General features: G+C 46.0%; 2 protein-coding genes across 2 annotated transcripts in view; one reads left to right on the forward strand and one right to left on the reverse strand.

The window, feature by feature from the left end:
- The window catches only part of LOC139047659 (eukaryotic initiation factor 4A-III), a 46666-nt gene that overhangs the window by 20288 nt on the left and 1371 nt on the right, over window positions 1-25007 (forward strand). Inside the window, exons 4-8 of the mRNA XM_070521532.1 lie at window positions 139-219; window positions 3930-4071; window positions 11140-11278; window positions 22021-22136; window positions 22449-22556. Coding sequence (XP_070377633.1) covers window positions 139-219; window positions 3930-4071; window positions 11140-11278; window positions 22021-22136; window positions 22449-22556 — 586 coding nt within the window. The remainder of the gene's footprint in view (window positions 1-138; window positions 220-3929; window positions 4072-11139; window positions 11279-22020; window positions 22137-22448; window positions 22557-25007) is intronic.
- The window catches only part of LOC139047657 (uncharacterized), a 28739-nt gene continuing 15033 nt past the window's right edge, over window positions 11302-25007 (reverse strand). Inside the window, exon 2 of the mRNA XM_070521525.1 lies at window positions 11302-16463. Within this exon, the coding sequence (XP_070377626.1) occupies window positions 13225-15222 (1998 nt within the window). The 5' untranslated portion in view covers window positions 15223-16463 and the 3' untranslated portion in view covers window positions 11302-13224. The remainder of the gene's footprint in view (window positions 16464-25007) is intronic.

Below are 25007 nucleotides of genomic sequence, written 5' to 3' on the forward strand. Positions count from 1 at the left end.
CCCTTGTTGGCTGACGACACACGCCAATGCACGGAGTTGTTGGTCGTCTCAAAGCATGAGCAATGCAAGATCCCTCTCGTAGCGTGATCCCCACATTGGTTCAGTGTGCATTTCTCCTTCCCTTTTTTCTTCATGCAGACATGATCAAAAGGCGGAACCTGCGCACTCGCGCCATTAAGATGCTGGTCCTTGACGAAGCTGATGAGATGCTGAACAAAGGTTGGTGTGGCAACATTTGTACTGTTGGTGATACCATAGACCAAGTGCACAACGAGGGCTGATTTGTAAAATTTTTGCGTTGCATCCACATTGAATTTTGCAAGAGAAAATTCAGTATAGTAGAGTCTCAGCGTCGTGAGAGAAAATTAGTTACTTGTACAGGGCATAAACATAAACATTGCAGGACATTACACTTTGCATACGGTGAAAATAACTACAATTGTACACATTGCACTTTGTATGGGATTTATTACCAGCTTCACTAAAGTTTTGCTTCACATGGATTCCAACATGCAGGATTAACCTGCGCACGTTAAATGGACTTTGAACGCATTGATATTGCGTTTACAGTGGAAGATTTGTAAGGGAGATGTGCAAATCATAATGTGAGCGGGAAACGGTCTTGCCGTCAAGCTTCAGCTCATGTGTACGAACTGCGCTGACATATCATCAAAGTGGAGTTCGCCGCGCGTCGATGGAGATCAAAAGATCAACCTGCCAAAACCAAAAGCGCACCTTGAAGAAAGGCACACAGGTGCAAACAGTCAATCTGACTACATGCCTGGTGCATATAAGCCCATTAGGAGTTGTCAGGATTGGGGGCTCAATCCCATCGTTCGTGATCCGTTGTCAAGATTGGAGTCAGGCATGAATTGGAAGGTAGCTGGCCCATGCCGTCGTCCAACTTATCCACGCTGAGGACTTTGATGAAGGGAAGGACTGCTTCTCATCGAGAACGAGGAATATGGGTTTATTTACAATATTTATATCAGTCTAACATGACTGTTTGAGAAAGTACATCAGTCTAACATGACTGCTTGAGAGAGAGTGTCAGTCCAACATGACTGCTCAAGAGAAGTGTGTCGAGCATCCGCACAACAGCAGTTTTTAAACACTCAGTCCTCCGGCGATACAAGGCAGCGAACGTTCGTTTCGTCAACGCAAACTAGTCGCCTCCCGCAGGACGGCCTACGTACACAAAGGCACACACGTTCGAATGTCCGGAGCCGACGTCAGAGGGGCCCCGTAAAACTCAGAGCCGTTCCGGGTAGCGCGTTGGGAAGTTTGGGAACAATAGTTGGCCCGCTGAACTCATTCCATCACAAAGTCGATTTAGTCACGCTGTGGCTAGAAGTTGGCGGCGAAGCTCCCGGTATGTTGCCGTCATAGTCGTAAGCGGGTGGCAATCTTGCACTGCAGCTGGCCATTCTTAACAGAGTGTACATACCATGATATTTTTAACTGTATAGAGCTAAATAAAGTATCAATCATTTTTTCTCATTTTCTCAGAACACAGATTTTGGCCACTTTCTTTGTTTGCTGCTTTATCTTTGGACCTAGGACAGCTAGGGCTATATTTTTTTTTTTGCAGCATGAAGCTAAATGTGCAGATAAAGCAGCACTGAGAGCATACTTTTCATTCACAGCTCTAAAAAAAAATTTTTTGAGTTTAAAAATTTCTTGTTTTTCATTATACATAAACAATGAACTTCATTGTACTGTAAATTGAGAAGTAGTTGTTCAATTTTAAATTTGCTTGCAGCGCTGTATTCCTTACGCATTCTAGTATCCATCCATGTGTTAATAACAATGTTATGTTAAAAATATATATTTTATTGTTTTAGCAAACAATGGAATGTGATTACTAATTATCTCAGGAAATAATTGACCTATTTAAAATATAGTAACATATTTAAGATCAGCTCAAGAAACTCAACAAATCTGTGCAGTGTCATCTAATCTGGTCGAGAAATAAGTGACGTTATCTCTACAACACGTGTCCCCCCCTTAAAGAAGCCCTGGTGGTCGAAATTATTCCGGAATCCCCCACTGCGGCATGCCTCATAATCATGTTGCAGTTGTGGAATGTAAAACCCGGGAATTTAATTAAATGTTTAAAGAATATTTGAAGGCAAAATCATTGACAATAAAATGCTTGAAAAAGTGAGAGCTTGATGTTCATGTGGTCATTTGTAAATCTGTAAATAAAATAAAATTTTAATGGAGGTTCCCTGTCAGCACTTGTAGAGAGGTAAGGGGGGGGGGGGGGTATTTTAGAGGGAAGGACTAGGTTTCTCTGAACTTGGCAGGTATGTGAAAAATTAATTACCGTAGTTTGGTCATTTTTAGCCTGAATGTCACATTGATGCGCACGAAGCTGGCTCCATCATATTTGCTAGTTCACTTAATGTTAGGCTTAAGTCTCAATAAATGTAAGTCAGCACTGCACAAACGTTATCATTGTTGCACCATGTCAGATATTTGCCTGCACCAAAATGTCAAATGGCTGTTGCACCACTTAAAAGAGCATTCAGTAAAAAATTGCTCTGAGTCTGCACCAAATAAAGCACAAAAATGAAAGCGTCCTTTCGTTTATGCTGCCTTGGTATAAAAACTGAAACCAAAACCTATAGGATGTCATCATCATCATCACTCTGGAAGTCGGTGGAGTGTGTATAGCATCGGATATAGCCGATACTGTCGGTTCTCCATTTGCTGTTTTCGGGCTTTTGTTGTATTTATCTCTGGTTGATGTTCCAATGCACTGCACTGTATGGTCTTGTTGTTTGCGCTGCAGTTTGAAATTCCTCATAGCTGCATGGCACGGAGCTCATGCAGTGAGTTTCTATTCGTGTTTGCAGTGTGGACTTAATAAACACTTGCACAGAAAGAAAAAAGTAAACTCTCAAGGAGTATGTTGGGTCAAAAAGAAGCCTCGGATAATGTCCGGTTGCACATTGCTTAGTATAATTGTTCCAGAGTATCTTGTAACACTTTTGTTCAACAGTCTACATATGTGTAATTTGTGTAAGAGTCTGAATTTTCTTTTTGCAGCCCTGCACAATTGTAAGAGCAAGCTCACCCTTTGAATGTTGCATGGCACAGCTATGCTGGAGGTTGTACACAATAGTAGAAACCTACAGAATTTCAGTTAAGTCGCGCATGTTCTAGGTAGGACTCTAGGTTCTGCGAACTGTTTTCTTTTGCTCATTTGAAGTGCACCAAACATTTGATGCCTGTTGCATGTCTAAATCGTAGAAGCAATGTTTAGCGTGATATGCGCACATGGAAAGCCTTTCTAATTAAAATAATGAAACAAAGTCAGTAATTTTTAGTCTGTGGTTCATTGGTGCAGATAAATCCAGCTTCACTATATGTATTGACTACATCAGTAAGAATTGAAACCATATCTAGTATAGAAATGTATGTTAAACACTGCACCAAGAATTCTTTTTACCACATCAAACTAGACATTTACCTTTTTCAGTATGTCAAATGGCTGTTTCACCTCTGCTGCCTTTGTCAACCTCACCTCAACGGGCTTGTTGACTTGGTCAGTGTCATCGATCATCACTTCCAAGCAGAACATTAAAGTGATGGGGTGGCTACCATAGCAGCTACTGTGGGCACGCAGGTCTTTGTTGGGGTGTTGACAAGCGTTTTTGTGGGCACAGCAGCTCAATGGTGGCTGCGAAGCACCTGCTGTGTGCATTTGTTCTAAAGCAGCAAATCAGCAGTTGGAGATGGCTAAATTTCTTCATTGTACAGGTAAATTTTTTGTAGTGCTCTTAGCTGTTCAGGCATTCACAGCAAATTTGAAAGATAAGAATTTAACCAGGACTCGCAGATTATTTCATTATACAGGTCATTTCATTGCAGAGGTATTGGACTGTAACTGTTTCTGTTCAATTAATTGTGTCTGGCCGCAGGCTTCAAGGAGCAAATCTACGATGTGTACCGGTACCTGCCACCATGCACTCAGGTGGTGCTCATCTCGGCCACCCTTCCCCACGAAATCCTGGAGATGACCAGCAAGTTCATGACGGATCCTGTGCGCATTCTTGTCAAACGGTGGGTCATCTTCAGTTCGCCTTCTATGACCTTTGGGCCAAGTCAGTCGTTGATTATCATATCATGGGCAATCACTGCACAGATGGAATAGGCACAAAGGCTACAAATCTGTCTTTTCCAATCCCTGAGTGTTTCCCCACCATTAATTATCTGGCCATAATTGTGCTTATGACACTCCACAAACAGCCTGCCGTTTCAGTTGGGATGAGGTGAAGAACTCCTACCGTGTAAAGTAGTACCCTGTTATTATTTTTTTTTTTATTCAGATATCCTAAAGGCCCTTATGAACATTACAAGGGGGGGGGGGGGTTAACAACAAAATATTTCAAACACAATTAGAGGGGGAAAGGCAATATAGAACACCGTGGTAAAGATCACCGAATACAACAAGAAAATATAAAAAGAAAAAAATGAAAGAGAATTGCATACATAATGAAAAAAAGAAATCATTGTTAGCTTTATTTTTTATTTGCAGTGTTACGCTATTCTCGGCTAACATGTTTTCATTTGCTCTGGTATGTGCAGCTGAAAAGAGTGATGCGCAGGATGTGGCATGGAAGGTTTACCTCATATTCTGTGACAATAGTAGCGAGCAGCCTTTCATTAAGTTATACAGTGAAATTTGATCAGTAAAACCTTGTTAATTCATCTCTCGTTGATTCGGAAAATAAGATGATTTAAACTTGTCCTTTGGTCCCAGCAGGCGTGTGCATTACTTACTGCAAAGAAACTCTAGTTAATTTTGATTTATTTGACCACACATCAGTTAATTTGGGTGATCCTTGGAGCGTGGCGAGTGCCGGAGGGCTGCAAATGTATGATGCAAGAGAGCGAAAATGTTGTTAGCATCCACCAAAACGAAGTGGTGGAGTCAGTATCACCATAGTCATCAGTGAAAATCGTACGTGACTGACAGAACCCTTCATGCCTGTTGGTGCTGCTAAAGCCTTTATTCTTGCGTTTGCCATTGCGCATAATGCCACATTGGCCACGTGCCTCCATGACTGTGTAGTCACCATCCACGATCACATCATTAGCGGCCACGGTTTCATCCGCAGCGTTTGCAAAAAACAGCAGTTTTGTTTTTACTCTGTATATGCATCGGCCGTGTGCCTTCATACCTGCATAGTCACCATTCATGATCGCATCAATAGCTACCACAGTTTCGTCCGCAGTTGCAGCAAACAATATTTTGACTCGCTGCGTGCATCGGGCACACGCCTTCTGAACCGCAAGGTCACCGTCTACGATCGCATCGACAGTGGCCACAGTTTCTTCCGCAGTGGTTGCGGCAAACAGTAGTTTTGTCTTGACAAGCTTTCGAGGTTGAAGAGCACCGGACAGCGACCAGCTCACTGGCAAAAAAAGTCATTGGAATGTACGTGCGGTAGTCAAATGCCTGTCTATAATAACATGCACCGTGGCCGTGAAGTGTAGGCAGTTGTGAGGCTTAATCAGGCACGAGATGACGAGAACTGCAGCTTCTGCATTGTTTTCGTGCAAAATAAAAACAGGATTGGCTCATTCATTCAGTAAATAAATGCATGCTGATGCAATAAACATTTCTTTGTTTTATTGATACCCTCGATAATTCGACGTTCTGTTAATTCAGACATTTTTTTCAGTCCTGTGAAATATGAATTAATGAGGTTTTGCTCTATAACAAACTTCCGGGAACCGCGGCAAATTGTTAGTTAGTCTGAAATCCCCAAATTTAACCATTCCGCCCATCAACCCCTCGGTTCTCACCACATGAGCTATCTACCGTATTTACACGATTGTAAGTCGACCTCCCCATATCGTGCGACACGAAAAAAAAAAGAAAAGGAGAGCTTACCCGAGGGCGTGCGTGTTCGATGACGAAAATTTACTAGTAGCTGACACGGTCACTGGACTACTCATCTTCACTAGTGCTGCCATTGTCATCGTTGCTACTGTCCCACAGCGCGTCGTCGTCCCGCGAAATTTCACATTTGGCAAACTACCGCACCACGACATCTTGTGGAACAGCAGCCCACGCCGAATGCACCCAACTACACGCAGCCGTCAGGGAGGCTCTTTTGACAGGTCCAGTTGGCATAATTTCGCGGTCTTCTGCCGCCAGCCACTCATACTCATGGCGGAGCAGGTCCTTAAAAGGCGAAGATCCGGGCTTGTTTCATGACCATGTCGCACTTCACTGGCAGGGACCGATCGCGCATTTCAGTGACGTACGCCGCAAGCTTAGCCTACAGCTCCGGAAAGCATTCAGACTTTGGCACATCGGAAATTCCTCACTTGCCATCGCAGGTGAAAATTTCGCTTCGCTGCAGTCGCCACTCTCGCACCATCCATTCAGAAACATGGAACTTGTGTCCCGCTGCGCAGCGATTTGTTTCTTCGGCGTAAAGGATGGCAGCCCTCTTGAACGCTGCTGTGAACGAGTGCTGAATGATTAGTGGGCCTGGAGCACTCATGACTGAGGAAGCATAGAAGTAGCACGTAGCCGGCAGTCAAGTGGAATGCGCCAAACCAATGCCTTTCGTCGAGAAAGCTAAGTGCAACAGGCAAAGAGAAACCTGCGAGCGGTGTCTGCTCTTCCATGAAGTACCGATGCTCCCCGCAAACGCCGCCGTTCTGAGGGTGCCGCCGCGAATGGAACAGCGGCGCTTCCATCAACTATCGACACCCTCTCATATTGTGTGCACTGTAAGACTCTCAAAAATGTTGAAAAACTCTTCCGAAAACCGAACAAACACGCAGGATAGCAAAAAGCTGTGGGTGGGGCCATAGAGCAAACATAAAATTGTAACTACATTGTAGCTCCTGTTGGTCTCGCATTTTTGGTAGTGCCATGTTTTGGTTTCGTATGTAAGTCGACCCCCCACTTCAGATTTTCAAATTTTATATAAGTGGTCGACTTACAATCGTGTAAATACGGTACGAAAATGCTGCTGTTGACTCTCAGCCCACTGCTAATGTCATTTTTCATGTATTCGTCCCCCAAGTACCACCGAAGCACCGTATAGTAAGAGTGGTGCATGCAAAAGGGGTGCTGACGCCAAGAAAGCCACCAACGAAAATACACCAACGGTCACGGTACTCCCAATGCAAAATTTGAGCGCAGCTCTATACAGTCGCTGACTGATTTTTCGGACTCTAAAAATTCGGACATGCTCGATTATTCGGTCTGCTTCGCGGCACCGCCATTCTCCCCATAGACCATAATGTATAACAACTGCCGGAAGTTCGGACATCTTGCAACCTCTCGTCTGATTTTTCGGAAACTCCTTGAGCCAACTCAATTGAGAACACCATGCACCGACTCTGACCGGTGCATGGTTCGACTTGCTGAACGCCATTTTTGTTTTGAACGAAGCCTCCTTGCTGCCCCACGAAGTGGCGCTACTGCAAATCCCCGCTCATGATCATCGTTTCTGCCTGGTTCGTAGCTACAGCAGTTCCCGCCTCAGCTTAGTAAGCCATGTCAAGACAATCCAGCCGCTGATTTGTTTCTTTCTTCGTGCTCAACGCTGCGAGTAGGCCACGTTTTTCGTTTGTGCGACTGGTGTCGGCGTGACAGCGGGGTGATGTTTGCTTTGAGTGCTGTGTCGAGGTCGCGGTGATGCAACACGGCACACGGAAACATCGCGTCAAGTGTCTAATGGCGCCGACAGTGCCCGCGCAGACTGCGCTGGAGGATGCTTGAACGCTTGTGCCGGGAGGCCTAGGATTTGTCGCCTTTCGATGAGCTCCCTACTGACGCCGAAAATGTTCTGCTGAGACCTGCGCAGTGGCTGCTTTGCGATTCCGGACACCGTCTCATTTGACAGTTTCACAGGTGCCGATACTGCTGTACTGACATGCGCAGAACTCGACGACGGCGAGATCATTCGTCAGGTTTCTGCTTTCAAGAGGCAGCAACAACATCCCAGTGGCTCGCTGGCACCGATGATGTTGTAGATTTCTCTGTACAACCAACGAATTATTTGTTTCGAGAAAGAAAAACGACGCCGGAATTCACTTTCTGTCATTTCTTCAAACGCGTTTCGCACCGCCACCCGCTCTCCTCCTTCCTCTAGAAACGCCAGCGCAACAACCTAAGTTTCCAACGGAAGCGCCATTTTCTAGAATTAAACTATGGATCGGATTCAAACGTGCCATTCCGCAGCCGAAAAGGCCGCCTGTTGGATCCAATCCAATCCACCGGACGCGCCATGCGAAGCCGTATGATCGCTCCAAACTTCTCAACTCCCGTTGCGTTTGGACGAAATGCTCGGTGGGCGGATGATTGACAGGGGCGTGTCGTCATTTTGACGTCACCAAGAACGGGGTGGCGCCCCGCGGCTGGCGAAGTCGGCGCGGAGTAGGCCAATCGCGCGCGCCGGTAACCGAACGAACGCGCCGAACAACCATCTCCGATCGCACCCCTGTTGTCTAGTGCACATCCTTGCACTGTTTTTAAACATTATGTATTTATTCATTTCAAGCGACTAAAGTCTGTTATTTTCATTTGATGCTGCGGTGGCCTAGGAGCGACAACAGCGGCCTCAAACTCATTTAAGCTGCAAGCCAGCTTTTCCACCAGCCCTTTTCCACCAGTTTGCTTTTCAGCAAACACCTGCCTGAGGCTGACGTAATGCGCAGCTTCTGCCACTGTCGGGCCTGAATTGCCCATGCTGTCGCTTTCCGTGTCGTCCTCATCACTGTCGCTAGGCGACACATGTCAATAACAGAGGCAACGATGGCGGAAAGTTGAACCTCATTGCCGACATCTTTTCGCGGTCCAGCAGCACTGCCAAGCAGCTTCTCCTTCGCATTCCAAATGCCAAACACCATAGTCAACGGTAGATAGCACGAACAATGTCCAATTTTTCTTTTCTTTCTTTATTGATTTATTTAAGACAATATGCACATTGTTTTAGGGGACACAGCTAAAGGCAAACATTTGCCTCACTAGGCCGTGCCACCCGTACATTGGCAGCAAAATGGCAGTGGCAGGCTTTAAGGAGGTCACACATGGAATTAAAGTAGTACACATTTTCCAACACTTGAGTACACAATTCCTGTAAAAAGAAAGAAAAAAGGTTAAAGTTTACACAGTTTTCTAAGCACTTGAAGCACAACAACAACAAAAACGTACGAAAATGTTTTATACCTCTAGTAAAACATTTCTATTAGTCTTTGGATAGTAACAGTTCTTTTACCATTTTCTTAAAGCTTTGCTTTGAAATTCCAGAATTTAACAGGTCCAATACCAAGGGGTAGTCGTTTAGAAGGTTAGGAAGTTGAACTGCTAGTTTTTTATCTCCGTATTTTGTTTTGCAACATAGTTTTTCTATCAGAGTTTTTCTGACGTTATAGCTTGTCATTCTGCCATGGTATTTGCTTTGGAAGGAATATTTGTCTTCCCAGAATTGCTGTGAAATTTCGAGGAATAATTTGTAAGTGTGAAGTTTTGATGCTGTTAATATTTTATATTTGTTATAGTATGGTTTAGTGGTATCAGTAAGTTCTAAGTTACCTATTGCGCGCAGTGCGCGGTTTTGGAGTGTTTGAATTGAGTTCGTGTAGTGGTTGACCAAACTAGAAAACAACAAGTTAATCGAGAATGTATAAGCGCGTTGTAAATATTGCGCTTCACATTTATCGGTAGCAAATATCGCAACCCGTTTAGCACACTGACAGCGGAGCACCCAGTTTTAGTTTTATGCCGAGCACCCAGTTTTTGTCCTAGCTTCGGCATGACGCAAGTCCTAGCTTGCACGATGCCACAACACAGGCCACCACTAACCAGCCACAACGCTCTCTGGCTCTGCGCTGAAGTGATGTTAATGTTCATGTGACTTCACCCTTCCAAGCGCCCTCTGCGTTTGCGCTTGGAGGTCGTTCTGATGTCTTAGGCTCGTTCTTCTGGCTGGCCGACCTACTGCCGTGATGGCACTACAAAAAGTGCAAACACTATATGTTAACCGGTACGTACATAATAAGCTCGTACGGTTCATGCAGATACAAAATGCATTGATGTTCAATGGCCACTTAGCCAGGAATTTGACTTTGCTACTTTTAATATGAAAATGCCATTTAAGCGAGTATGGTTTAAGGAGATTGTAGTGTACTGATATATTGATGCTTTGAAAAAGCAGTCAACAGGGAATTCTGACAAGTTCGTTGAAGTGGTGTTCTCAGTAATGAGATTTCACTGTATTTAGCAGGGTATGCCAGCCATGCAGTGTTTGTGGTGGTTTGAAAATTTTACCATTTGAGGTTTGATAAAACAGTCTACATTTACAGGAGCTCTCCTGCAAGGTGCTGCTCAGTTCATTGAAACAAATTATCATATTCGATCTATCCTGATGCGCACTTCTTTTTCCAAGAAAATGGGTCCCAAAAATGCCTGCATGTCAAGATTGGATATGAAACTGAAACCACATTCGTAACCCTAGTAACAACCTAGTGTTAGAACAAATGCTATTGCATCACAAGATGGCAACAGGACAAGTTTCTACGTGTGCTGGGTGTGATGATGCAGCACTATCATAACAAAATCTCATTCAGTAAGGGAGGTATTTTATGTGTTGTGCTGGTGGCAACATAGCTGCATCCTTTTTCCGTTGTGTGAGTCTTGTGTACATTAATGGACAAACTGGCAAATTGGTTAATCTGGATGGGGGCCTCCATCCTGTTTGCGATCGTTGTGGAATTGTTCGTGGAATTCAAACTTGAGATTATGCAGAGGATGTCAAGTTTTGACCCATAGCAATAAGGGGCTGATAGAGGCAATGATGCGAAATTTAGTGTAATTAAATTTCCATTCTATTAAAGTAAATTTGGCAATTTTTATCTTTTTCAGATATGCAAATGTAATATCTGGGTGCACATTATTTTCTTACTTTGAACTTGTGAGAATTTAGTGTGCATTAGGTTCGGGGGCACGTAAAAATAGGTAAATGCAGTACTAACGAAATTGTACTGGGCAACATAAAATGTGTCCACGAAATTGACATGCTATGCACGTCTAATATTTTGTCACATAACTTGCGTGTCAGCACCTGGGTTTATTAATTCTGTGCTCTTGTTTGGTTCCAGTGATGAGTTGACCCTGGAAGGCATCAAGCAGTTCTTTGTAGCAGTGGAGCGTGAGGAGTGGAAGTTTGACACGCTTTGCGACTTGTACGACACCCTCACCATCACCCAAGCTGTCATCTTTTGCAACACCAAGAGAAAGGTAGGTTAGGGAGTGCAGGCGGAGCTAATGTTTGTGCCTTAAGACAACCGTGCCTTCTCTTGACCACTTGGTGGCACGTTTCCCAGCCTGTGAATTGTACTGGCTTCTCCTGGTCAAACAGGAGCAGGGATACAATAGCTCCTTGGTCAAGCAAGGAGCTATTGTAATAGCAAACGTTCGAATGCAGCAGAACCTTGTTCATACATTCTAGAGAAAACATACTAACCGAGAAAACAAGCTATCCGAAGTAACAGAAAAAATTTGACAGACGCAACTATTGTTGACATCTACGTAATGCGACGTGTTGCGTGGAACTGGGGGTGCTATGGCAGCCTGAGACGTGTTTTGTTGTTATCCTACTGCGTGGCGACCTTTAAGGGGGGAGGCAGGGATCAGAGCTAACTTTTTTGTTCATTGACCTAGAGCAACGAAATTTGGCAACCACACTCGGAAGTGTCTTAAAAAAAGAAATATGCAGTTTCATTACGATGCCTTAACTAGTTTTCAAGTTACAAAATGTTACATACGCATACCTGCCAACCCTTCCGATTCTCCCGGGAGATTCCCGATTTTTTATTGAACTTTCTGATTGTACGATCACTGTCTTATATCTCCCGAAAAGTGGTCTCTGTTCGCGCAATAATGGTTTTTACGAAACTGGAACTGCGAAATCTAAAGCCACATCGTAATGGTCAGCATCACCAACAACGGCCGCACTAGCACCATCGGTATCGACTAAGCAGCAGACTATGGTGCCTAGTAAGCCGACCAAAGCCAGAGCCAATGTAGCTCTAGTATTTCATGCAGGCCTTCCTCCATGGTGCATCTTGTTGCTGCTGCTTGCAAGGCGTTGCTGCTTGTGTGTATGATTAGTGTTGGCTAGGCCGTGTGTATGCGGTGCACCGTTTAAAGTTGTAATCCTCGTGTGCTTGATGCCATGGCGCTATCAAAGCCCAAGAAAAGGTATTTGCAGAAGTTCTTCTCAATTTCCATGCTTCTTGACGTCAAGAAAAGAACCTTATGCATTTTGTACAACGTGTGTACAATGCAACGTCGGCACATGGTGGCAAAGGCGGCTTGAAACTGCATGTTTCCACGTTGCACCGCTGAGCAGCAAGACAACATGGTGAACTTTCTCTGGAACAACTGCGACGACAGTGTCATGTGTGGAGTGCCTGTTTACGGGGTTCCTCGTCGAACACAACCAGATGTAGGATTCGTCGGACGATCTACGAGCTGTAGGCCGATCTCACCACTGCCATTCAGATGCAAGATTTGGCAGTCGTACCTGTAGGAAGGCGCTTGACTCTTCGTCGGGACTTAGAAGAGCAGGATTTATGTACATGTTATTTACAGTTGAACATGAGATACATCGACAGTCTAGCGTGACCTTAAGGGAGGAGGCTACCTTCGAACACCAACTTTTTTGTTTCTTGAGATAACTCAATGAAATTTTCAGGGTACACTCATGGCATAGACATATGAATAACTACAAAGTTTCATGGAGCTACGTACACTGGTACTCAAGTTACAGGAGTATATCAGAATGGTTCACATAGGTTCCTTATGACATGCCTGGAGAACTTGCAAAATGTGTTAGCACTGTCAAATTCAATATGAAGATTCCTGAATAGGTACCACAGGGCAAGACAGAGCCCTTTTTTTTAATTTCCTTGCTGAAAAGTTTTAGCACAACATTGAATTTAGTGTTACTAATTAGACTTGCATTAGCCTAATTTCGATTGCTTATAATAAATTCCAGACTCAATAACTTGAAAAAGTGGGCCTGTCTTGCCCTCATAAATTTATTCAGGCACACAATAAAAAAAACCTGGTGGGAATCTGATTAGCGGTTCCAGAGATACTGCTTGCATAAGCAGCCACACCAGGAAAAAAATTCATTTCGAGAAAACGGCCCTTGAAGTTTTGACACAACATTTCTGGGTCTAAAATGACCCCGCAGAATAGTTTGCGGTGTCTTTGCAGGCTTTCTTTCTCTGCCGCCTCTCAGTCTTCGCTTGACCTCGCTTCTCAGCCTTTCCCATGCGCAGGGCATCTTTTTCCACGGCTCGATGGATGGCTAGGTGGCCAGGTGTGAGCCCCGCAGACAGAGAAATTTCTTTGGTGGCCCTTTGGTTTCCAGCATTATACCGCATCACTGCACCATTCAGTGCTGTCTCCACTGCAATCAGGGATGCATGCTGCTCCTTGGGCATCAGTGACCACAGAACAGAATGAAATGATTCCGATGCATTTTGAGTCTTCGCTCCAAGGCACCGCTGAAGAAGGGAAGGCTCGGAGAGGCGCTTATAAACAGGCAGCATAGCCTCAGCGACATAGCCTGGCAGATTGTACCTGTGCCTTGGTTGTGGTAAGCCATTTGCCTCAGCAGCCTTGTGGCGGCACCATGAGCCAGCGCCCTCTGGGCATAGGTCATGGTGAGGCTCCGCATCGGTGGATGTGATGTGATGGTAGGACGCCATCACTGCACGCTGCATTGCTGCCGCGTCATTCGAGTTGTTTCTCAAAGCCCAGCCATAGTAATCCGTCAGCTTGTCGATCAGAGCCTTTGTCAGCCTTCCTTTCCCTCCCAATGCCTTATCACTCTTTTGCACTAGGTTGCGCAGTGCAGCCCCCATCCTTTTCTGCACGTGATTGAGGCATTCTTCTTTGACAACTGGGACTAGCCCGTAAACATTCTCCTTCACAAGGGCAGAGTAGGTGGCACTGTCTCCATCGGACACAATCGTTGTGTAACGGAGGTTGTGCTTTGTCAGTGAACGGGCGAAAAGGATCAAGGCTGCCTCGACCTCCATCCTTCCAGACTTCGCATCAGTGTTTCTTTGGCAGATGTGCTGCTCACGCCAGCTTGAGTACTCGGAGTCTTCTGGTTTGGGTCCTGTTTGACACCCGAGGCACTGGTTTGAGAGGACAACTGCATCCAAGATGAGGCCAGTGTGATACTCTATCACTGCCCCAACTCCAATGTGGGATGTGTGTCCACGCTTGTGCCAGGTGCCATCATAGACCACAGTAATGTCTCTGGTAAATCCTGGGTCCATTCCCTGGTAAACCTTTTTCACAGCAGCTGCTGATTCTGAATAGAAACTCTCCATGCGTTGAGTCTCTGGGCCCCTGAATGTCTTCTTCAGATGTTCCTGGTATGTCTTGTGATGAAGTCCTCTGTGAGATACATTCATAGCAGCCCAAAAGTCATTTACAGCTGTCTGCCCCTTACCAATTTGCTTCATAGCCATAATGGCTCGGATGTTCACCTCAAAAGCATTTCCTGCGTTCTGGCGTGGTGAGCTCCAAGAATTAGCAATAATCCCACAATGTGGGCATACCAACTCAAGCTTTGTAGCCAGTCCGAACTGGGTACCTTGTTGAATTGTCAGTCCAGTTGAAAGGCAGCGCTGGCACAAGGTTTTGGAGAGCAGGTGGCCGAACATACACATTTGCACAAGGCAAAATACCTCATCTACGGTAGTAGCAGTGGCTGGTGCGGGATCGGGCGACATCGCTTGAAATTTTCGTAGCGTCGCGGGCGTGGCACCAAGTTTGTTTTTCACAGCATTACGTTGTGCCTCCGCCGCCTCTATCTCCTCCGGCGTCAGAAAGTGCGTTTTCACGCGCACGGTCGAAGATGCGTCTTTGCTCACGGCGACAGACGCGAGAGAGGGTGCCGCGATCGCCGAGGTTGATGCGGTCAGGACAACAGGCACACTTGAAACGCCGTCTCCTTGCATTGCTGACTCGGAAGGTACGGCGCTGGAAGTGGCAACGCAGACTTCTTCTAGCGGTGTAGCAGAGGCAGCACTGCAGGAAGCGTCTCCGCAATCGCCGGCAACGCGCTTTGCCAACTTCGCCATGCGGACGGCATTCATAGAACGACGCCGCGCACCGAACGCATGTTGCGTTTTGAATTTCCGCTTAGGGACCATCGTGAACGGACGCGCGACGATCCGTAGGGTGCACAAAACCGTTCAAAACACGCCACAAGAATCCCGACGGTAGCGAAGACAGCGATCTCGAAAATGGTAAAGGGAGCGCACAAAGAACGCCGTCAACGGAGCGAGCAGCAGCAGACGACGCGCCGGGGGAGAGACCACGTGTCAGCGTGCCCAGCAGCCAATAGCAGCCACGCTCTCCCCCGCGTTCTCCAGGAGCGCGCGCTTCGTCCAATCACAGCTCGAATTCGAGACGCGGGAACCTCAAACACTGCTTCGAGGCCTCCAATCTCGTGCAAGCCATGCTTCTACCATGCCGCGGCCGCCGCCGGCGAAGGCAACACGGGAAAGGGCAAGCATTCACAAGCAAAACAAGACCAAGATGGCGGCGCTCGGTTCAGCGGCATGGAAATGGCGCGCGCGCGATGTTTGGTTATTTTCGCCGTTCGCTCGCGGCTCGGGGGCTGCCGTGGCCTGCTGTATATCGAATTAGAAGCATTTCCACGGTGAATTAGGCGTTAATAATTACAGGAAAGGTAGTTTACAACACGTATAGCCGAAATATATACTTTTTGAAAAATCGGTTTTTTCGCGATTTTTCGACTTTTGAAACCCGCGTCCCCCCTTAAATGGGGCCCGCAAGACGAGCATACAGCAAACACCTCACGAGTACATTTCGAGCACGACAACGAGCACCCTCTAGCAGCTGACAATCGCTGCTTATAAGCACTCTGCTCGACGTCATGGTTCGACGTCATTGAAGATGACCTGCCCTTTTGGAGGAGGAGGAGGGCTCACATACACGTGCTGCACACACACACAGGTGTAATGGTCCGGAGCCGACGTCAGAGGGGCTTCGTAGAACTCTGAGCTGTCCCAGGTAGCGCGCCCGGGCAGCACGTTGTCTTGCGTCTTGGTCGGAACGTGGGAAGGAGCCCTTGTCGGCGTTCCCACGGCAACTCCCCCACTCATAGCAGAACAGGGCAGCATTGTCGTGTTGCGCACAAAGCCTGCTTCGTCGAACTCGGAGCCGTCCCAGGTGGCGCGCCCGGGCAGCAGATTGTCTGGTGTCTCGAAAAGTGCATTGGGAGGTTCCGCCAATTACCTCCCCTCGAGAACTCCCCTGAGCTGACCCCTCACCACGTGGCTGCCGGTTATCCGCAGTTCTCTGAAGTGCGCCACCGTCCCAGTTGGATTGGAACACGTGCATCGGGCTGGAATAGCTGCAGGCCGATCTTAAAGGGACAGTAAAGTGAAAAGTGATTTCTTCTGCATCAGTAAATCACCCTTCTACAATACCAAAAACACCACTCTTACAACGATAAGACGTTTGGTAAGCCAGAAAAAGCGCAAGAACGAAATGCGGGTGGCGATGCCTACTTGAGTTCCCGCACCTGGGGGCTGTGACGTCTTGGATTTTGATGGCATCTTCTAGGGCCTACTAATTATATATAGCGGAACAGATTGACTACATTGTGCTCTAAAGGAACCAAATAATAAACATGCCAAGTTTCGGGAACCTTTATTCAGCCAACGCGGCCCAAATGCGAAAACAAACTTTGGAATCCCTGACGTCACGCTGACGTACCGGCGCTGGCGTTTCGGCACGAAATTCAAATACTGATACTTGGACCTTCATTTTCTCATCTAATATTCAAACTATTTTCTTGAAATGACTGCCTGCAGGTTTCTCAAACAATGCTTTATTAGTCTAAACTGATTTATTGTTTCCCTTTAGTGTCCCTTTAACACTACCTCTTAGTGTCAGCGACCACGTTGGGGGGCCTCTTCTACGGAAAATGTTTCCGAAATGCGACGACGCCAAGCATTATGGATGTTGACGCAACTCTGAAACGCAACTCGGAAGAATGCGGAGATGGCCAACCTGAAATTTATTTCACAGGCATCGCTCTCGAGCCTTCGTTTTTTTATTCAGAGTTTCCCTCAGCTGCTGCCCCGAGATTCCAGTGAATCTGCTGAAGACGCTTTAGATGCTCTCGAAGCTGAGTTTGCCACACTACAGGCGTACAGTCTTCAAGAGCACATTCTGAATGAAAAAAGGTGGGACATGCAGTAGTCTATGGTTGGAAAAATGAAAAACACTGATGGAAAACGTGTTTCACCGAGTTGCTAAGGTGATGCTCGATTTACTCGTGATACCGCATAGCAAGGCAGAGTGTAAGAGGATTTTAGCACGGCGCGAAAAAACTAGGACTGAATTCCTCTCATCAATGTGCGACACAACCCTCCAACACCTGCTGCTAGTGAATGGCCGGCAGTCTGGACCATGTTTTGAGCAAAGTTACTCGGACAGATTTTTGAAGGGTGCAGAGCCTGCTACTGTAAGGTCCCTGCAAAAGGACTCATTGACCACCCCTTGGTGGTGCGAATAGAAAGTCTCCCGATTTTTTATCTAGCCAGGTTGGCAGGTATGCATACGTTCCGCTTGTGGAAAACCGGGCACTGTAACGAAACATGCCAACCAAACCAAACATGCCAGATTAAACCAAACATGCCAACCAACCAACCAACCAAACATGCCAGATTAAAACTACAGGCAGCTGCCTGTAGTTTTAATCTTTGCTGAAAAGAGCACTACAGGGTGCAACAGTTCTAAAACTTTTTAACCGCTTTATTTTTTTTACACAGAACATCATGTTCACCTTCACTAATTGTACCAGAACTTGTCATTCACAAATTAGCATGCGGAAAAAAACCAAGCCCTCAGCAAGGTATCGAAGACTGTCATACCCTCAAGCACACTTCAGGGAATGCATAAAAACAGGTTCAAAATTGGTCCAGGCATTCCCATGCTACCCTTCCCACAGACAATGCAGAATGCCCTAAACACACTTTTGAGAAAATGTCTCTCATAAAGTTTTTGGAGCAGTTCACATCTCTCAAAATTCACCAGGATTGTAGTTTTTGCTGTCTTTGCTTATGGGTGGTTTTTTGGGTGTCTGCCCTTCGATTTCGTGCACATGAGACGATTTTCTGGCTCGCTGACAGTCAACGCTCTATGTGCTTAGTTGCGCATTTCGAGGTGCCGACGCGCAAAGTACCTAAACATGCAGTTCGAGGTGCTTAGTCACGCAGTCCAAGGTGCCTAAGTACGAAGTACTTAGTCGCAGTGTCCGAGGTACCGATGCACGAAATGCCTAGTTGCAGGCTCGAGGAGTCGACGCTCGACGTGCCTAGTTGCGCAGTCAGAGGCGCGATGCATAAATGCGTAGGCGAGGGTCCGAGATAACCGCGTTAGCTGTGCTTGATCACCGAGTTGCAGACTTCTATGCATGAAATGCTTAGCCGCAGGTCTGAGGATTGCGTGCGCGATGTGCTTGGTCACGAATTCCGAAACATCGAGTGCTGAAAGGCTTAGCCGCGTGCCTGAGGATTCCGCGCACGAATCTCGGTCGCGATTTTAGCATCGCCGATGCTCGGCATGCTTAGCGGCAGGTTTGAGACATCCACAAACATAGGGATTGGCCACACTACTGCGATGTGTACTGCGTAGCGCCCGTTTTGACACACCAAGATTACGGCGAGTTGGGACTTCCAGACTCGCGAGGTACAAAGAGCCGAGCAAACGACGTGAATGCCGGATCAGTGGCGAACTGCGCTGGAGTCATGTGGTGGGCGCGGCCAATCGCAGACTCCGGCACAACCTTCAATCATTTCCTTTTTGTGTACTTTTTTCTGTATAGAGGAGGTAGCTGAAGCAGCAGATTTGAAGACAGAGAAATGTTCTTTCCAACGAGACCAAGATGTCAGCGCTCGGTAGCGCTGTTCCGGAGATATTGTGGCTTGAAAAATGCTGTTCTTTCTTGATTTCCGCAAAATTTCTCACCCCCTTGGCTAATAAAACAAATCTTCTAGAGCGCTTCTATGTGGCTTACAGTGATGATATTTCGGAATTGGATAAAAAAAAAAGTTATAGCAACTGAAAATGTAATTTTAAAAAAATCGATTTTTTTCCCCCCTCTTTTGCGATGCAAAAGCCACGTTAGCCCTTAAGAGGGCGATGGGAAACTGAAGCGAAATCGAGCTGCTAGTGGGTGATGCCAGATGCCACCGAAGCAAAACAGGATGCCCACATCGCGCCGCCTGCAGCAGGGAACGGTGGCTCATTGGATTATCGCCTCCTAAAAGTGTGCAGTACGCTACCAATGGCCCTATGCACCACGTGCTGTAAAACAGATAGGCGAACAGGCTTATCGCAAAAGGTTTGGTTGCAATAGCTGTGAATGCGGCGGGCTATGACTTGGGTGATGATTTTCTGGTACCAGACTAAGAAACTGCGCACCTTCGTTTTCACGTGGGACGGGCGGCTTATATACTGCTCTCGATAGCACGCGCCTTCAGTTTTCTCGTTTACATTGGATCTTGTGGCTGGAAAACGTATACGATCGCAGTCTGCAGCAGGGAACAGCGGCGCATTTCGTTTATCGCCTATTAAATAGTTACACAGCTCTTTGATGCGAAAAAAAAATCTCTAAATAAGTCGATTTGAAAATGGCATTTCTAATACCTACAGCGACTATTCCTATAATTCATCAAGTTTCCCATATTGAGGTGGGGGGAAGAGGGAGTATTTTGTGCACAATATCAATTTATAACATCACTGTGAGCTGAATGGCGTGCAAAAGAAACCCTTTTGTTGCGGCGCGTCGCTCTTTCCATAGGCTTGCGATCTCGGCCATCTTGGTCTCTTGGAAAGAGGAGCCTTTCTTCAATTTACCGTCAAAAGTGACTCCGCTGGCTCACCAGCGACATTGAAACCTGGGGAGAAAGGAAAGTCCAAACGCGCAGTCCCATTCATAAACTGGCGCACATGGCTAGAAATGCGTACTGTGGTTGGGTAATCAAGGTTCCTGTCATATGCCCCACTCAGGTGATGCGATGGCGCATCTCGTAAGTTTGTGACAGGTGCGCAACGATGTCCAATCCGCTGGGGAAGTTCACCACGAGGCACAAGTTTGGCAAAAAAAAAAAAAGCGATCAGCGTATAACTTTCAAAGGCATTCCATTCCTTCAGAAAACATCGAGAATAGTGCGCCGCCAACCGCAAGCGATGCCGAAGTAGGCCTAGCCAGCTTATCAACGAGTGAAAGTTTTCCGGACGCCGGCCGCGTTCGGCATGACACTGCAATGTTGCAGCGTGCAGATTTGCTACAGAGGGAGATGAGTGCCCCCAAAAAACTTCAAGTTCTTGCTTCAGCACCAGCAACAAAGCAAAATTTGGATTCCCTCACTCTCACCGATGACATTACAGCTGCAATAGTCAATGCCGAGGCAGGCTTCGCTATCGTCAGTTTAGACTCGGTGAACGCACTGCTATTGTTTGTCAAATGCAAGGTGTGCGGCGGTAGCTTCATAGTAGGCAAAAGAGTATGAGAATAAGGCCTTGCCATAAAGATCGTTCTCACATGTGCATGCAGCGGTGATGTCACATTGGCGTAGTGCTCACCCCGTGTCAACGGCAACCAGAAGAGCAACCCGTTGTGAACATTCCTGCAGCGCGCGCGATGCAAGCCACCAGGAATCGGTAGACTACGCTAAATAACATTTTTGCCACATTTGGGTGGCCATAGTTAGAGCGTCTACATTCTTGGTGGCTTTTAGCCACTTTGACTGCAAAATACTCCAAAATAATTGTGCACTTTTGATTAAAAGTGGATTTATTTCGTTTTTATTGTTTCTTCAGAACGCCAATTTTTGACTTCTTGCTGATTTGCAGCAGTGAAATCTGCCTTCAAGGCAGCTAGAGCCATAATTTTTGTTGCGGCTCGTAGCTTGGTGTACAAAGCACACAATGGTAGGAACAGATTTTGGAACTTATGCTTGAAAATTTTTCAGTTCTGCTTTAGATCAGACAGCAGGGTACCCACATTAGGAACAGTGAAGATTGAATTGCTATAAAATCACTAATATATGTTATATCAAAAAAAGTATTCCTACCAGTGTGTTCCTTATGTTTTCTAGTACCTATACTCCGTTTCATCGTAGACGCCAGCGCTTGTTTCTTTCCTGGCGGAATGATTTCACCTCCAACAGGTGTATTTTTCCACCGTTTCCCTTCGAGGTCTCAACTTGCCGCAAAAAGAAATGACCTTTATTTTGTATGTCTGAGAAAGATTACTTGAAGTAATCACTGATGCGGGATTGCTTGGCACAATAATTTGCCGCCCCAAGTCCATGTACACTTCAATATATCTGGGATTGATGGTAATCAGGTGCGTTGTGCCATTCAAGAATAGAAGACTGGAAGGTTATCACTGTTTGCAAATAGTGTACATAGAAATTTTTCAGTCATTACTATCTTTTCAATTTACTTTTTCGCAAAAGTTCCCATAAAATTTACCCACGTATTAAACGCAACCTCTGAGCTTTTCTTCGGCTTTTCTGGAAAAATTTTGTTCAATATGCAAGTGATAGGGTAATATAACAATAGCAACGGCTTCAACGGCACTGTAGCAACGGCTTCGTGTCGCAGCTTTCTTGGTGCTTTGTTTTGCGGCAGCATGAACCCCCACTTGTTCTCGGGCACCACTCTGAGTGCTTGGTGTGCCTACTCCTATTCTCCTGTTTGGAAACTGGCGTTGCATTGCGTGGGGAGGGGAGATGCAGAGGATAAACCCTGGCCTCAATGAAGACAAGGCCAACGTAGGTGCTACACAGTGTGCCGCACTGGCCTTGCACATTATTGGTCCAATACTGAGTCAACTTGCAGTGTTACTAGGAAAACTGGTATTCGTGTCATTTGCAGCCATTCCATGGTGGTGTTTTTCTCAGGTGGACTGGCTGAGTGAAAAAATGCGAGAAGCCAACTTCACCGTGTCATCCATGCACGGCGACATGCCTCAGAAGGAGCGAGACGCCATCATGAAGGAGTTTCGCTCTGGCCAGAGGTGAGCCGGCCTCAAGCTGGTCATGAGTTTGGTAACTGTAACTGTGTGTCTAGCTGTAATTGTTCTGGAATTCAGGCTTCATTTTCCTACTGAAAATTTAACAATTGTGGCATGACAATCTCGCTCTATGTGCAAATTCACACTTTGCACACATGAGATAATTGAGGAAAGGGCATGGGTCAGATTTTTACGATATGAAGCCAACAATTATCTGTTTTAATTGAAATTAAGAAGTTATACTGTTAAGTCAAATGAAACTTTTCCTTTGTGCTTTTGTGTGTTGCCTACTAAGCAAGCTTTGATACGTTTCAGCCGAGTGCTCATCACAACAGATATTTGGGCTCGGGGCATTGACGTCCAGCAGGTGTCCCTTGTCATCAACTATGACCTTCCCAACAACCGAGAGTTGTACATTCACAGGTGGGTGCAGTAATACAGTCGATCTCGAATACACTCAAGCCCATTTATAATGGTTGCAGTTACAACAAATGCTCGTTTATTACAAGCAATGATGGCACGATGGTTGTCATTTTCATGCTGTCTATGACACCAAGCTATGGAACGAATGTTTTGTAGCTGGCAGCTCCTTCAGAGCGAACGCAGTAGTACAGTTTTAAATATGAAAAAGGTTACAAGAATTGGAAAAGGGTTACCACAATTGGATAAAGTCGCAGTTTTTTTGCCCGAAAGGCAAAGCATCGATTGGGATAGCAAATTAGTAGACAGTTATACAAAATAAGGATAGTAGTTTGACCGGCCACATAAACTTTGAAACATTCGCTTACTAACTGAACAACAAGCATGGTGTCGGCGTGCACAGCCAAATGTGAACCCATCACACTCAATAACCGCAGACACTCACTGTCAAAACACTGGTGTGAGCGAACGCAGCAGCAGCAAGCAAACACTTGGTGCTGTTTATTGCTTCAATGCAAACAGTAGCTAGAAAACTCCACACATAAAGGTATTAGCTGTCTGATCATTTTCAAGATAACAGTGCACACGAATGCGCACCACCGAGCAAAGAATGCAATTACCGTATTTACACGATTGTAAGTCGACTCAAATGTAAGTTGACCCCCCCATATCGCTTGACCGGAAAAAAAGAATAATAATGAGAGAGCATACCCGAGGGCGCATTCGATAACAAAAATTTATTAGTGGCTGACATGGTCACTGGACTATTCGTCTTCACTAGTGCTGTCATCGTCATCGTTGCTGCGGTCCCACAGCGCGTCGTGGTCCAGCGAAATTTCAAATTTGGAACGACCGCACCAGGACATCTTGCAGAACAGCAGCCCACGCCAAATGCACCCAACCACACACAGCCGTCAGGGAGGCTCTTTTGACAGGTCCGGTTGGCGTAATTTCGCAGTCTTCTGCCACCAGCCACTCGTACTCATGGCGGAGCAGAACCTTAAAATTAAGGCGAAGGTCCGGGCTTGTTTCATGACCACATCGCACTTCACTGGTAGGGACCGATCAGGCATTTCAGCGACGTACGCTGCAAGCATAGCCTACAGCTCCGGAAAGCGTCCAGACTTCGGCAAGTGGGAAATTTCTCACTTGCCGTCACAGGTGAAAATTTCGCTTCGCTGCAGTCGCCACTCTCCCGCCACCCGTTTAGAAACATCGAAATTGCGGCCCGCTGCGCAGTGATTTGTTTCTTCGGCGTAAATGATGGCAGCCCTCTTGAACGCTGCTGTGAATGAGTGCCGAACGATTAGTGGGCCTGGAGCACTCATGACGACTGGGGAAGCGTAGAAGTAGCACGTAGCCGGCAGTCAAGTGGAACGCGTCAAACCAATACCAATGCCTTTAAAAAGAGAAAGAGATACCCGCGAGCGGTGTCTGCTCTTCCATGAACTACCGATACTCCCCGCAAGCGCCGCCGTTGTGAGGGTACCGCCGCAAATGGGAACAGCGGCGCTTCCATCAGCTATCGACACTCCCCCATGAGTGTTGCATGCACTGAAAGACTCAAAAAGGTTGAAAAACCCTTCCGAAAAGCGAACAAACACGCAGGATAGCGAAAAGATACGGGTAGGGCCATAGAGCAAACATAAAATTGCAACTACGTTGTAGCTCCCGTTGGTATCGCCTTTTTTTGGCGGGGCCATGTTTGGTTTCGATTGTAAGTCGGCCCCCCCCCAACTTCAGACTTTCAAATTTTAAAAAAGGGGTCGACTTACAATCGTGTAAATACGGTAAGTGAAATGCAAATAAAAGATTGACGACCATAATCAAAAGTTCGAAACCGGCAGTCACTAGAGTTTAAGTTCTTTTTTTAAATGCAAGAAACCTCGTCAAATTTGGTGCAGTGGTTGCTGAGAAAAATGAATTCTCCTTTTACCTGTATATGTATACACATAGGATCACCCGAGCTAAAGCTTCATCTTAACTGGTCTTGGTTAGTAGGCATTTTGACTTGCAAATAAAGTGCACAGTTATCCACCTACAACTTGATTTTTACTGTAGTGTGTTCTACAATATCATTCATAAAGATGGAAAATAAAAATAAGAATGCCAAGCACCAAGTCCTGAGGGACGCCAGAGTGAACCTCTGATCACGTGCTAATGATGGCTATTAAAATAGGGTGACAACCAGGCTATAAGCCTTGGGTTTTGTAAAACCTGTTCGAATTTAGCATTTTTTATGGAAACCTTGTCCAAGGCCTTGGAAAAATAATAAAAATAAATTGCATATGTTTGTGAACAACTACCGTATTTACTCGCATAATGATCGCACTCACGTAATGATCGCACCCCTGAATTTTGTCGTCAAAATTCGATTTTTTTTTATTTCCCGTGTAATGATCGCACCCCGAACTTGCCGCAGTGATATGTCGTGTGCCAGGTCGAGCTAATAAT

The sequence above is a fragment of the Dermacentor albipictus genome, chromosome 7 (assembly GCF_038994185.2).
Source record: "Dermacentor albipictus isolate Rhodes 1998 colony chromosome 7, USDA_Dalb.pri_finalv2, whole genome shotgun sequence".
Lineage (NCBI taxonomy): Eukaryota > Metazoa > Arthropoda > Arachnida > Ixodida > Ixodidae > Dermacentor > Dermacentor albipictus.